Genomic DNA, 15,632 nt, shown 5'->3' with positions numbered 1-15,632 from the left:
TTTTGTATTGTAATATAGCTCCAACTCTTCCTGCAACAACACATTTGTATTTGTGAAAGTCCAAAACATCTGCTAACACATTAACAATGGGTTGTTTACTAGGATTTATTGGATTGTGATTTATTAATTCATTCAAATAAGCAAACTCATCCAACCCATCTATCACAAACAATATTGAAAAGTGTTCACAAATATCACATTTTTTAAACACATTTTTGTAAAAAACATTTAGCAACTCATTTATGCTAACAATATTTTGATATTGATTTAACTTTCTACATTCAAAATAAAGAACAAGATCAACATTTTTCCATAAGGTATTACTGGCCCAGTCAAGTAAGCATTTCCTGAGCAAACAAGTTTTTCCAATTCCAGCAATACCAGAAATCAAGAGTAAAGGCAGTTCTTTTGAAAATAATTCATAAAACTCAATTGGTTTATAATTGCTTTGTCTGCGAAGAAACAACTCTCGCTCAGCAATGTTTACAATATCTCTCTCTGCATCATTTGCATCAACTACTGTCAATTCTACAAACTTGTTTAAGAGATCAACATTAATGGGACTTATTACATTGTGCTCAAGTTGATCAATTTTTCCATAAGTCATTTGATAAAACTTCTTCAGTGTTTCACGCATTTCTGAAAGAACATAAATATAAAGAAAATCTTTGGTACAAGTTTAGAATAAAAAACCTGATATCAAAATGTGAAAAAAAGATTATAACAGATTTCTTATACACTCTGATATTGAAAAATACACCACTGACAACATTTAATCAGATTAATAGCTTTCATTTAAATCAAATGATTTTATTTTAAAAAAGTAACCAGAAACTTCTTAAGATTAATTAAAAGGTACGGCAAGTTAAAATGACATCAAATGAAAGATTTAAGTTTTACAAAAACCATTTTATACATAGAAAGATAAAATACTGCAATTGTAAAAAGCTTGGTTTATTTACATTATAAGCATATTTACAATAATACGTTAAAATGATAATTACAATAAAAGCATACAAAAATTCTTTAACTTTTTATTGCTGAATTCTTTTTTGTATGGTAAATATATTTCTTCATTGATGATTACAGTTTTATAATTTAAAAATAATTTTTTATTCACTTGATAAAATCTTTTGTGTAATAGTAACAATAGGAGTAGAAGGTCTAAGGTGGATAAAAAATATAGAACTGTGTTGAATTCAGTATTAAATTCACCTTTCTGATCATGTGATATGTTAGAGTAAAATCATTCAAATATATTGAAATATATTGATGTATTCCAGTAAAATCACTTAAATATATTGATGTATTCCAGTAGAATCACTCAAATATATTGATGAATTCCAGTAAAATCACTTAAAAAGGCAGCAACATGTGCTGTGAATTAACCAACGATAATAGCATATTGATTTGAAAATGGTGCAAATAAAGAATTATTTTTTCAGCCGAGCAAACATTGCCACAAAACAACTGCTACAACTGACAATTTAGGATTAACATCTTTGTGAAACTTTAAACTTTGTGAAATATTTAAAATCCATTCAGAAAAAATAATCAAAGTTTAATACTAGACTTCTTTTGATAAAACAAGGAAAAAACTCCCTAATCAAAAAACATGCTACAGAACTTTATACATCAAATGGTAATCCACATAAATATAGCTATGCACACTCTCAGCAGAAGGCAATCACGAGCTTGATTTTGGAAGATGTAGTCCCACAAACTATAGCAGATCTAATAATTTAAAATTGTACTTAACTTTTCTTGTTTGTAATGGAATCGTCTATTTTGTTTTCTAGTCTTGTATAATATTAGATTTTATTACATACATGTGTACTCTGTTACACCTAAGCAAAAATTCTATTACAGCTATGCAAAATTAAGTAATTTTACTAATTCAGTAAGATTTTTAAGGATCTTTTTAGACAAGAAAGTAAATGCCAACATTTCTAAAAGTTAAAATATGCCAGGAAAGATTTTTTTATGCTACATTAAGGTGCTCTATACTTAAGATAACTTTGAAAACTTAAGATTCTATAAGTTTACTTTATTAGAACCAAATCAAATTCACATCAAATAATACAAACTATGACACCCTTACATCTCAAAATCAATTATTTTTTTTATTTTTTGCAGTTCATAACAAATAAAAAGTTACAATTCATTGGTTCTTCAGATATTGGCAATTTTGCTGCTTCAGCATTTTAGCAACAGCAGGATGAGCCACAGCAACTTTGACCTTAAACATCTTCAAAATGTTTAAGGTAAATTTCCTAAAATTCGGTTTCCCTGCAAATTTTGGGATTCCAAAATGACACTCAAAAGACTTTATGTACAGTAGAAATCAATTACTTATCCAATATCATTAAAAAAAATATTGATTAAAGAGTATGGATTTTTGGAGTAAAACTGAACCAACATGTAAAATATTATTCTGTTTAGCAACTCAAAAAAAATTTGTTCTTACTTTTATTAATAGTTGATCAAAATGTTCTTTCAAAAATGTGAACTTCAATAAAACAAATTTTAGGGTGAAACACTTAAAAATGTCATTAATATTGCTTCATTTACTACTATTATTATCACTACCTAAAAAGTTGTAAAAAAAATCTGAAGTAAAAGATAATATTGATGAAAGTTAACAAAATATTGTCCAGGATGAGGATCAAAAAATCACTGGAGCAAAAGTTAATGCTCACTTTACTCAATTGTGCTTTATTTTAAAGAGGAAACATTCCTCAGGCAAATATCTTTTTGTCTACAAAATTCAGGTTCCTATAGTTAGATATATCAAAGACAATCTACCTGATGTATTAGATTTTAAGTACTAATTCGATGGCTGTGTACCACAATTTAAAAACTTTAAAAACATTAACTTCTGGGCAGATTATGGATATCAAGATAATTAACTCCTTTTTTAAAGACAAAATAAATGGAGTCTGTTAGTTATTTTAAAAAGAGGAAAATAAACAAACTTGAGTACATATAGCATAAAGATAATTGGTTGAGAGAAAAGTTCCTGGCACAAGGATAAATTAACTGTACTCATCTTCTTTGCCATGGAATAACATATTTTGGATATGATTTCATGTAGCAGATAATCCAAAGAGTATGATTCAGAGGAGTGTCCAGGTAATGGGAAAGATCTTTAGTCATTTTAAAAACCACTTAAATAATGATCTTTATGATGAAGAAGATAATTGCATCATTTTATGCAGTTAGTTACTTCGCATCAAAGTAATCAACAGTTCATTTCAATTTTATGTGAAAAATTCTATGTCATGGCAGTGCATTCATAAATATCCCACCATCAAACAATTGAAAATAACATGGCTTAAATTTGAGAAAACCAGTTACTTCTATTAATGTGCCTGATAATGGGCTTGATTGCTAACGCATTCAATTTTACCAATCTTTGAGATTTCAATCATTATTGTTTAAAGAAGTACTAGAATTTGGGTCTTTGAAAAATTGAAAATCAATAATTTTTAAACCATTTGAAAAGCAATAATTTTTAAACCAAAAAATTTATGGAATAATATTTTTTATGGAATAACCTATGATATCAGATTGTTAGATTCTGTCGACCAATTGTGTTAAAGCTTTGAAGGAAAACCAAGAAATCATATTAAAAGAGATAAACAGATTTAAAAAATTCATTAATAAATTAATTCTTCAAATAAACTTTACAATATTTTAAAATTTTTTACTTTCAAAATAAATTTCTCAACAATACACATTTTAAATGCTAATTTATTGTTATACATATTGTTGGATGAAGATTAAAATTTTTTAATTTATTGTAAAATGATAAAAATATTAGGTTTCACTTACAGATACTAATATTCTATACATTTTTTAAAAATAAATTGAAAATAATAGAAATACTTTTGTTAAAATATCTAATGCAAGTAAGATTTCTTTTGTATACTTCATAATGGAGTTATAAACTTACTTTTGAATACAGTTAGAACTCTAAACAATAAAACCCAGCAAAAAAGAACAAAGACTCGAAAGGTCTATTATAAGCAGTGAACTCACTTCCTTATAACTCAACTTATTCAAAAATTTGGAGTGTCACAATTCTTTTACAATTTTTATATTTTTATACAAGTTTTACATTTTTATACAAGTCACAGTTCTATAAAGTTATGTTCATTACAACCAAGTTTACAAATGTCAGTAAATGTTGCTTAACCTAGTTTTTGTGTGGTAACCCACAACTAGAAAAATTTGTTACGATGAATCCCAATGTTATAAATCATTTTGTTTTACAGAAAAAAGTTTATACCTAATTATATAAATGAAACCTAATATTCTAAACTACAAATAGTGTCAAAAAAACTGAAGGAAGAAGCACTGAAATATATTTTTAAATCTATTTTTACTTTTGAAATAAAAAAAAATTTTTTTAAATAAAAAACTTCAAAATATTGTAAAGTTATAAATTTTATTTGAAGGAAGTATTTTTTAAATGGATTTTTTAAATCTGTTTATCTTGGGATCCGGTTTATGATTGTTTTATTAACAACTTTTAAATTAATTTAATTAAAATTGAAAATCTTTATGGGTTGACCATACTCTTACACAACCCCTTACTGTCATTTATTTATCTTCTGTTTATATATTGTTCTTACACTAGCCTTACTTTTTTGTTTGTTTCAATATATTTAGTAAATAGAAAATGGATTTACAGCAATTATTCCCAAAAGAGGCCAATTAGTAATTATGGAAGGCAAGAGACAACTATAAAAAAAATTCAAAAATTTATTTAGGTATTTTAGACAAATTGAATAAAATAAAACAAAGTTGAAGCTTGTTAATGGCGATTCAAAACAGTGCAAATATAATTGTAATCTAAAAACTTAATTATAAAAGATAAATCCTTTATGAAACTTAGCAACAGCATTAAATTTTAAATATAAAACTCCAAGAGATCGAAAAAGGACTGTAGATTAAATGAAATAATAAATTTTTACATTAATGTAAATTAACACAAAATTAATGTTAGTTTAACAATGAGTAACAACTGCACTTAATAAATCAGCTTAATCTTAGTACTGGTAAAACTAAAGCATAATCATCTCTAATAGCCTACAATCACCATCATTTAAATCGATTTTAGAAACCATCAAGAGTCAAATTCAATACTAGGAAAAAAATCTAGAATTAAACCTACAAATATTTGTAAGAATCAGTATCACTGATGTCCAATTTTAGTTAATGAGAGCTCTACATTTTCATATATAAAACAGTAAAAAAAGAAAATACAGCTATTAAAATTCAAATAAAAGCATAAATAGTTTTAAAAACATTTCATGAAATAAAGTTGCATTAAAATAATGCATCTATGAAACAAGTCACATCATTAAATAATCAGCACTAACAGATGTGCTATCTTGGAAGGAAAACTGACTATATTCAAAAATATCTTTAGAAATTTTATCATTAAACATTACTTTCTTTGAATAAATTTTTTGATAAAATATTTTGTGTAATAATAGTAAAAAGAAAAAAAAAAAGAAAATAAAAAAGAAAAAGAAAAAGAAAATTTTTCTTTTTTTCTTTTTGATTTTATTGGATTGAACCAATTTTCTTTGAATCTTTTAAAAAGCAAGATTTCCAGGCCTAGTTCACAGACCAAAACATACTCCAAAAGCATCACATAAAAGCACTTTAAACATGTGATGGCAACAGGCCATCTATAACAAGCTGCCACCTTTAGCTTTCTCTAAAAGTGAGCAGACTCCAATAAGTCTACCAGTATTCAAATCACTTGTGTCAAAGCACATGCCAATCACAAGGTTATCACATTTCCATAACTTTAAAAGTTCTAGAACTGCTACCTTAGATGAGCCTGAGGCCTAGTTTAACACACCAGGAAATTTTGTATTTCCATTAACAAAAAATGCCAAAACTGGCAATCTATCCCATTGCTGAGTAGAGGTGAATACAGTAGATGAATATAAAGAATTAAACAATATGATCAAAAAAACTAAACAAGCCATTCACAGGTTCAATCATATATGGATTATGGATAAACAACAAATAGTAACATATACAAACCAAGTAATCAATATTTTGAAATATCACAAAAATAAATTCAACAAGATATTTGCATGAACTCTATTAATTCTAATAATCCAGAGATTTTTATTGGTTCCAAATAACCTATCATTAGAGCAATGGTTGATATCTAAAAATGTTTTAATTCAGGTATATCGAACTCAATTTCAACCATTATTTCAGAAGTTTCAAGACCCTTGTGGGACCCCTAAGTGTAATTTTAATTCACTACAAATTTGCAGCTAATGCCATAAGGAACTTTTAGGAGGGTTTGCATTAATTCTAAAGGCTCCTTTTTTAATGGGAACAATCTTAAACTACAAATGAATACAAGTTAATCATTTGTTAAATTGCGAATAAAAAAAGTAACTTTTGAAATAAGTTTTTAAATTGATTTTTTAAAATAAATTTAACAAAATATGACATTTAACAACAGTTGTTAACAACTTCTATCATAAAAATTTTAAAACTTGCTTACAAAAAAGTTGAAATATGCTACTGCAAAAATAACATTATTTCAAAACAGTACTTCTAAAATTTCTCAGGAATAAAACAATAAAACACTAACACGTATACTATTAAACAATTACTTCTTTATTGAAAATGAACTTATACCAAAAATCATTTTAAAAATTTTTCTGCCTAAATTTTTTTTAGATTTTAAAAATGCACAAATAGATGAAAAAGTGGTTTTCAAAGTTTTTTAAAGGGCATTAACCAATTATATTTCTTCAGAAATTTTTTAAATAAAAGAATTTTGTTGTAAAATATGAGATGAAACTAAATTTTACTTTTATTATTACTCTTTTAACAATTTCAGTAAAAAAAATTACTATTTTCCGCAAAGACAATACTTGACTTTCTTATAATTATAACTTTTTTAAACTAACTGTTGATTTTAAAAAGTTTCTGATTTTAGGCTTAATTTCTTTTTGTTTAAATCATAAACTCATTTATAAAAAATAAACTCATTTGTAAAAGATAAACTCATTTATAAAAGAAAAAACTCATTTATAAAAAAAAACTCATTTATAAAAAATAAACTCATTTATAAAAAATATATAAAATTCTTTTATGTTGTATTGGTTTTCACTGATTTTATTTTGTATTTAAAAACTTTATTTTTTTTTTAAAAAAGGTTTACTTAAAAAAAAGTTTAATTACATTTTATGAAAAAGAAATTATATTACACTTAACTAGTTTTTTGCTGCTGTTTGTAGATTAACAAAGAAAAATAAAAATCACTAAAAAAAAATTGGTTCATTTTAAAAATTATTCACAACTAAATCAATAAGTTTTTTGATCTCAGGTAATCAACTAAACTAAATTTGTAGCATATTAAGAAGAAAATGATTGTATTTGTAATAGAAGAGGAAGAGAGAATTGTTAACGATCATGTCATAAAATTTTCAGATGATTGTTTTCTAATATTATTTTGACTGTCATGTTAATAAATATATGTCAAAAGTAAAATAAAAGTAAATATACACCTTAAAATGCAAACCAAACATAAATTCCAATAGCTTTTCAACTCATGTGCATTCACATTCATATATCTACAGTTTCCAAAAGAAGTCCACTCATCAAGTGTTAAGGAAAACTTAGAGCCTCTTGATATTTGATTAACTATTTCCTTTATAACTTGCTTTTTAACCTGCTTGTAGTAGTCTAACACCATTTTTCTGATAACATTACATGACTTTCGAACATTTTGGTACATAAGATTTTTGCTGTTGTATTCAGCGTAGTTCATCATGATATTTACTTAAGTTCTAATTTTTTTTAAAGTTCTAAAGTTCTTAAATTATTTCAACTTACATTTCTTTATAAGATCTATAATTCTAACATAATTTGTTACTCTGAAAACAATTACCGATTCGAATAATTGTAAAAAAAAATTTTTTATTTAATAAACCTGTATTTTGAAAACTTCATTAATTTAAATTATAGTTGAAAAATTTTTGAGAACCATGCATACATTTTGTCACATAAGAATTGTAGGGTTTTATTTAATTTTTGTTGTTGTTGTAAGAATTAAACTTTCAATTTTTCTAAGTTAAAATGTTTTATTCCTGTCATTTTTTATAATTAAAACTATACATCTTTTTTGTTACTAATGTTTCATAATTAAACTGATAACATTATTTATATAATTTTTAAATATTTTGTTTATATTATTAATTGTTAATTAAAACTTTTATTAATAAATTCTTATTAAAAAAAAGGAGATAGAACCCTCTAATTCTCATGCGACAATTCGGAATTAAAATAAAGCCAAAAATTCAAAATTAAATTAAAACATTGCAAATAAAATAAACAGCTATAAAACAAATATTTTACCAAAGACAATATTTACTAGACACTTCATGATGTACAAATAAGTTAACAGCTTAATCCCTATTTATCTTTACTTTTTTTTATTACATTCCCATAATCCAGAGATTACAGGATCAATAGTTTGTATGGGATCCTGGGATTGACATCTCTAAATACAATAATAATGATTTCATAAAATAAGATTCAATAGCAAAATGTCTACACAAATTTTAGCATACTTTCTGTTTGTTTTTATATCACTTACAAAACCCATAAAAACCTTTTACAATGTTTCTTTGAATGTTCTAATAAAAAAACTCTTTTATAAAGGTCATGGTATTCTACTTAATAGATACTAATATCTGATATTAACACACTTTCTTAATTTGTAAGATTTGATCTCAATAAAGTCTAACACAACTCTTTTAGATTTTGTCATAAAAGGTAACAATATCATAACTAGTTATTTCTTATCTTTTTAGCTTTGCTTAAGGTTTTAACAGGTCTTTAAAGGAGGTGTTAAAACCTTTTTAAATACGTCGATATCTTCTTGTTTTACAAAGTTTGATTTAACTGAAAAATATTTAATTCAAAATAAAAGTTGATATTTACTTGCTTACCATATTTATGATGTTCTGCATCTGAAAAAAAGAACAAAAAAACCATAACAGTTATTGATAAACACAAAAAGAGCATGATAAGATAAATATATTATTTAAAAGAATCAAATTAGAGAAGAACTAAATGACTGTTTTAAAAAGAAAAACTGGATAATTCTTTTACTTAAATGATTAGAGATAAAATAACTTTGAATAAGATTTGAATAAAATTTTTTTATAATAAAATATTTTTAAGGAATGAAATTATTTACCAACTTTGATCAACTTTTATCATAATATAAAAAGTAACCATGAAAGTTGTTCATAAAATGTATTGGAAGAATATCAAAAATAATATATTTAAAATAATATCAGGGAAAATGATAGTAAAAAGACTAAAAAATTATAAAAAAGAAACCAATAAAAAAAATAGTTTTCTTATAGTTTTTCTAATAGTTTTTTTGAATTAAATATTAAGATTGTAAAATCATTTAAACTTGAATAACATTATTTTATAGTAACAAAAATTAAATTCAAAAAAATACAACAAATTTGAAGTTTTGCTGATTAAAACATTTCAACAAACAAATAAGCAATTTAAAACTTCAAAAAATCAAATCAAGTTCATAAATTTAAGAGAAGGTGCAAAATTAGTACAAAATCAAAAGAAAAATCATTTTAATTGAAATCTAAAACTAAAATATTTTACTTTATTAAAAATTGTTTTCTAGGTATATAGGATAACTGAACTTTAAATCTTATTTTTAGACTTTAATAATTGTCAGGTGTCAGTTAGTCAACTGAGTCAAACTAAAATTTTATTTCTGCTTATGCATGGAGTTTTTTTTTTTAATATACTCTTTGCTGCTTGTATCTCTTTTAAAAGTCTACTTTGTTGTATAACTTAGCAACATTCTTATTAAATTAAACCTAAATTTATGAAATTATATTTATTCTTCATTGTGTTTAGCTATTTGTATTTTATTAGTGAACTGCTATTAGCAACAAGTGTTGTGTAATTTTATTATAAACACAATAGTAACAGACTTTTTTTTTTTTTTTTAAGCTGCATAGAACTTCTAATGTATGTAAAAACTTTTAAACAGGCACTTATAAGCACTCACGGGATGTAACGCTCTTACTAAAGAGACCATAGACAGTTTTGTTAGTATATGGCCTCCTTTGTAAGATACAACCTGATAAAAAGAGTTCATTCAAAACATTCCAAATTCCTAAATTTAGTAAGGTCATAGATTGTTATTATGATATAGGTTAGTGGTACCCTTACTACTGTGCAAAATATGCTTTATTAGCATATTTTAGACTCAAAATAACAAATAATTTCATTAACTTTTTTTTTATGCCAGTCTAAACAAAATTCCAAGAAGAAAAGATGTCTGAGGCCCCCAAGGATTTAGTATCTTTTAATTTCTTTGATTATAAATCTGTATGATTATTTATTTAGTTCATCCATTTTATAAATAAGCAATTATAAGAAATGTGACGAAAATTTGTCAGTAAACTCACAACAATTTTTCCTTCTCAAGTTGAATATTATTCAAACATTAAGTGCATATTTTTGTTTAACTTGCATCATTATAATAATTAAAATAAAACTTGGTTTTGTACTAGCACAATACTGATACATGTAGTTATATGCATGTCATATTATTACCCCCAGTAATGGAGTAACACTGACATTTAAGGGATTGAATAAAAAATCATGTAAATTTTACTCAACTTGGGTAGTGTTATGTGAAAATAAAGTAGATGAAAAGTTTTACAATGCAGAGTAACAAGGTTGGCAAAAACCCAACCCACATGGATTTTTGCAAAATGACTTTTGCTTATTATAATTAAACTTTTTTCTTTAAAACTAGACATAATAAAAGGAAAAACTATTAAGTCATTTAATAAATAAAAAATTTATTTAAAAATTCAATAAAATAAGAACAAGGTTTTTAAAAAATTCTTATCCAACTTGTAACTATCTGAAGCCAAATAATACCCAAACAATAACTACAAGAAACTCACCCAATAATGTTATAACTTGTAAAACATCATTCCTTCTCATAACTTTCAAAGAATTCTGAATGCAAGTTCTGTAATCATTTGGATGTTGTTGAATAAGTTTCTTTAAAAAAAGCTCAATTTTAGACTTTTCTCTTGCCAAATCATCATTATCTATTAGATCAACAGCAAGATTCACATCATGATCTATTTGATCAACAACAGCATCCACATCATTAAAACCAGTGCCACGTGCAAATATTTTCCATTCTGATGCCAGTTTACCTTTTAAAATATTCACTACTTTCACATCCATTCCTAAACAAAAATTATTTATTGCCTACTATATTACAAATAATTCAACCATTTGCTTGGTTTGTTTTTAATAATTTTCAAATAAGAAATATACACATTCTAATGCATTTCACTATCAATTTTAGTATTGACTATAAGATAAAGAGGTTTTACTGAAACAAGAAATCATTGAGTTCCAGCTCTCATCAACATGAACTACTTTTATTCAAATAAAAATTAACACAAATACTTTCTCCTGTACCAACCTAATTGTGAGCAAGATGCAAATATAACATTGAATGAAAATAAATGCAACAGCACTTATAGCTGGTGACATAAAAATGTGAAATTCTTTATAATTTCTCGTAAATGAATGTTATCTAAGCAAATAATTATATTAGATAGTTACTTCATGATTATCATTTGCTACTTAAATATAGGAAACAAATGTTAATTGCAGAAACCTTATATAAAGAAGTATTCATGAAAAACTCAGCAATTTCTACCTAAAGTTTTTTTCAGTAAAATACCTGCATATTTGAAAGTAAATAGAGTTACACTGGCTAATATGCTAACCACAACAGAGTGACAAGAAGTATCAAACCTTTGTTGAAAAATACAAGAACAATTTAATGCATGGATAAATAATAGCAAGTTTCCAATCATTCCACCATTCTCTTTAATCAATAAACTCAGCCACTTATAATAATAGTTAGTAAAAATATTAATAAACATAGATATACTTTTTTCAGTTGTTTGAACAAATGCAGAACTATCCTCTGATTCATCCTCCTGTAATAAAATTACAATATCGTAACCAGTTTCTTATCAATAAAGTTCATTTTGCACTTTTATTAAAAAATCTATTAATTGAAATGTTGTTTGATGAAATTTGACTGTAAAAAGATTGCTTAGTAATAAAAAGGTTAAAAAACATAATCTCAATACCACTGTTGTATTGTCTGTAATCAAAAATGTGAAAAATGCAGTAAGAATAAATTGAAAATACTTCACACACTCCAAAATCAAAAAGGCCTTAGAAACTTTCTTTTTACTGGAAAATATTTAAATAATTGTTTAATATTTTGGTTAAAAGCATTTTGTTTTTAACTTTATACAAAATGAAGATAAAAATTTTTTATTGATGATTTTTTTTAACCTAGAAAATTTCTTTAGTAAGATTGTACTATCAAGTAAAAAATTGCAGTTCGCATCATTGTTACATCATTTCTGAAATAAACAGCAACAAATTAGAAACAATCAAATCATGGGTAAAGAGATATTTAATGAATGAATTCTGAAGAACAGAAAGATAAAGCAGTAAAAATAAGTATCATGCCTTCAGCAAAATTTGTCTGATACTATTTTATAAAACTAGGTGCATTACACACTGACCAGGGGGGAAAGTAATTGCTTAACTAGAATCAACAAGCAAAGAATCTTAAATCTCTAATTCAGGCCGTAAAGTTGTCATTTTTTTTCATTCTTTTTTACAGGCTGTCATTTTTTGAATGGTCATTTTTATTTTATTTTATTTTTTTCCATTTTTTCAATTTTGAAAATTGAAAAAATTAAAACACTTTTAACAAGTCATTTTATTTGTTACTTGCTAAACTTTTGTTTTAATTGAAGGAAAAGTACCTGATTTGAATCCCCTGCACTAAGAGAAACTGCCAAAGCAAGTTGCAGCTCATCTTCCTCTTGATCATCACTTTGGTTTGGCAGAACCTAAAGTTTAAGTAGAAAAAAATTATGAAAAAACTAAGTAATTGCTAAAAAAGAATCAACAAGCAAAGAACCTTAAATCTCCAATTGAATAAAGAGTGTTTATGATAATTGGGTAAATTACCAAAAACACTTCACGTTTAAATAAAGAAATATTTAGAAAAAAAAGCAAGAAAAAATATTGTATTTTAAGTACTTTTAAGGTTGAGCATGATCCAAAGAAGTTAGGGAAAAATTGAAATTCCAAAAGTTCCTGTTGATTTTGGCAGTATTTGTAAGTTAAAATTTTTAACTTTCTGATGTAAAGAAAAAATACATCTGAAGATGCTTGCAATTGGGGATTTTATTGCGATTTTGTAATAACAATGGGTTGCATACTTAGCATACCTGCTCTATTATCTTAGCTATTAAAAAACTCTGGAAAATAAAAGAAAAACAAATAACCTCTGATTAATTAGTAGAAACTTCTTGCAAACTTGCAGATTGTAGTGTTTAGAAATAAGAGGAAAAAAAATTACCTTATTTGACTCCATTTCAATTAGGGAAAGTGCCTGAGCAAGTTGCAGGTCAACTTCCTCTTGACTAACACTTTGATTTGACATCATTTTAGGGAGTGGTAGAAAGATTACGATTTCGTTTACTTCGACGCTGAATAATTAGAGTCAGCATGGGATACATATATATTGAATGTGACGCAAATAAAGTGAACTATGACTTGTACGGGTGTGAAAATTGTATGAAATGTTTTAAAAGTACCGAATTTTTAGAAAAACACCAAACCCGCCCCTTTGTATTAGAATTTGAGAGACCATGTGATTGTTGCTGGGGAAAAAAAGAAAAATATGACTTTGTGATCCATGTTGTAGTTGCTTTCTTTGAAAATTCATTTAAATGTTGCAAGTGTTATAGCTTGATGCAAAAATAGTCAACATTTTATAATTTGATATTTGCAACTTGTTTCATCCGTAATGTATTTTTACATCTATAAGAAGTTGAAAAATATTTCCTTTAAATAAAACTTTTGATCAATCTAGTGAACGATATCTCTTTGAAAAATTTTTCGGGAAAATGTAAACGTAGCGAAGTTATATATAAAGTTCGAAGCTCCAATTTTTAACTTTCGAGTTTTTTTAGCAAAATATGTCGGAATACTTTCTTATAAAAAGTAATGGCAACAAGAGAATATGGAGGATGCAATTTTTGCAAAAAGACAAGTTTTAAATAATTTTTATCATTGAAATCGACTGCTTAAAGTGTGAAAAAGTTTTCTTAATTGAAAGTGCTATATTTAAAATAATTTTTTTTTGTTGCGTAAAATCACATCAAAGCTTTGGATTTAAGTTAAGGAATCTATTAATCTTTAGAACACAAAAATATTGCATCCCCTGAATCCCCTGCATTCTTAAAATTAGCCGTCAATGATCCGAGAGAAGGTCAGTTCAAATGAAATGTATTGTACTCTGCTTGAATGCTTTACAATTTTATTCACTCAAAAAAAGTTTCTACTAGTCATTCAAAATCTTCAAAAAAGAAAATGAGCCGTGAAAGACCATATTGACTGACCTAATCACTAGTTTGAGTGACCTAGTAGTGAGGTCAATGAGCCAAAAACACCCATTAAAAAGTGTCACCAACTTTTATGTTAAGACAAACGAACTTTGCTTTAAACTCCTTAACTAAACGTCAAGGGAGAAGACTCAGGCTCTGAAAATGAAAATTAGCAATAGAAATCCTTTAAGATGTTTTTCATTCATCCCAATTATTACTTTGAAGGGTTAATTCTAAATCCTATCAAGCCAAGTTCTCCAACCTTTTCATTGATACCATTCTTAAATTGATTAAATAGTAAGAAAAATAACCCAGAAAATAAAAATAAAGTAACTTTAATTTAGTTTAGCTGAAGTACCCGACGCTAAAGTACCCGGCGATGCCCCGGATAAAAATTAAAAGATATAAAATAAACAAAATTTTAATTCCAAAACAATTTATTTTGCAAAAAACATAAAAGTAAAATGACAAGTTTTTCAATTTTAAAATTAAATTCCATTTTAGTGAATCATTCTTCTTAACTGAGTGCTTTTGGATACACAGTTTGTTTTCTCTTCCCTTCTGGTGCCAAAATGAACGAATTCTTTGAAGTTCAAACCCTTGATCATGCCACGTAGAGCTGTCTATGAGAAAAGTACGGTGCTTCTAAGTGGATCCCAGCAACTTTTAAAGACTGTCCTTGAGTCTTGTTGATGGACATGGCAGAGGCAAGGTGAACTGAAATTGAAGACGTCTGAAGTCAAAAGGTAAATCTATTGGTACCAATGGGATCCTTGGAATGGAGACATTTTCTCCTTTTGAACATCCAGTCAAAACGGTGGCTTTAATGATGTTTGGAAACAAGTCTTGTTCCATTGCACAATTAGCTCAACTCCTTAAAATACAGAGGCAACTATCAGTCAATAATAAAATTAAACAAAGTAATGATTGTAAAAACAAATAGTATATCTAAAAAATGTAGACCAACAAGTTGTCCTGATACAAATGCGTCATATAAATAAGACGCATTTGGCAGTGAGAACTTATTTCTCAGAACGTCTTCACTATGCGTTTTTCAAAACCTAAAAACTTTGA

At 26.1% G+C, this 15,632-nt stretch overlaps 1 protein-coding gene across 6 annotated transcripts in view; it reads right to left on the bottom strand.

The window, feature by feature from the left end:
- LOC145182636 (NACHT, LRR and PYD domains-containing protein 12-like) overlaps positions 1-14,072 on the bottom strand; it is a 27,967-nt gene extending 13,895 nt beyond the window's left edge. For 2 of the 6 annotated variants that reach the window (XM_090076552.1, XM_090076557.1), the window contains exons 1-6: positions 13,529-14,072; positions 12,927-13,013; positions 12,029-12,077; positions 11,016-11,309; positions 9,003-9,023; positions 1-639 (exon numbers count right to left, since the gene is read on the bottom strand). The exon at positions 1-639 is cut by the window's left edge and continues 696 nt beyond it. In XM_090076552.1, the coding sequence (XP_089932678.1) occupies positions 1-639; positions 9,003-9,023; positions 11,016-11,309; positions 12,029-12,077; positions 12,927-13,013; positions 13,529-13,615 (1,177 nt within the window). In that variant the 5' untranslated portion in view covers positions 13,616-14,072. Of the gene's footprint in view, positions 640-7,556; positions 8,276-9,002; positions 9,024-11,015; positions 11,310-12,028; positions 12,078-12,233; positions 12,422-12,926; positions 13,014-13,206; positions 13,486-13,528 lie in introns of those variants that run through there. The other 4 variants (XM_090076554.1, XM_090076553.1, XM_090076555.1 and 1 more) reach the window with 4 other exon arrangements.
- Between the last annotated feature and the right edge of the window lie 1,560 nt (positions 14,073-15,632).

Source organism: Hydra viridissima, unplaced genomic scaffold (assembly GCF_058129835.1).
Source record: "Hydra viridissima isolate aposymbiotic clone 2 unplaced genomic scaffold, HvirCarnegie_v1 scaffold_1, whole genome shotgun sequence".
Taxonomy (NCBI): Eukaryota; Metazoa; Cnidaria; class Hydrozoa; order Anthoathecata; family Hydridae; genus Hydra; species Hydra viridissima.
This window is presented reverse-complemented; position numbering and strand designations above follow the sequence as displayed.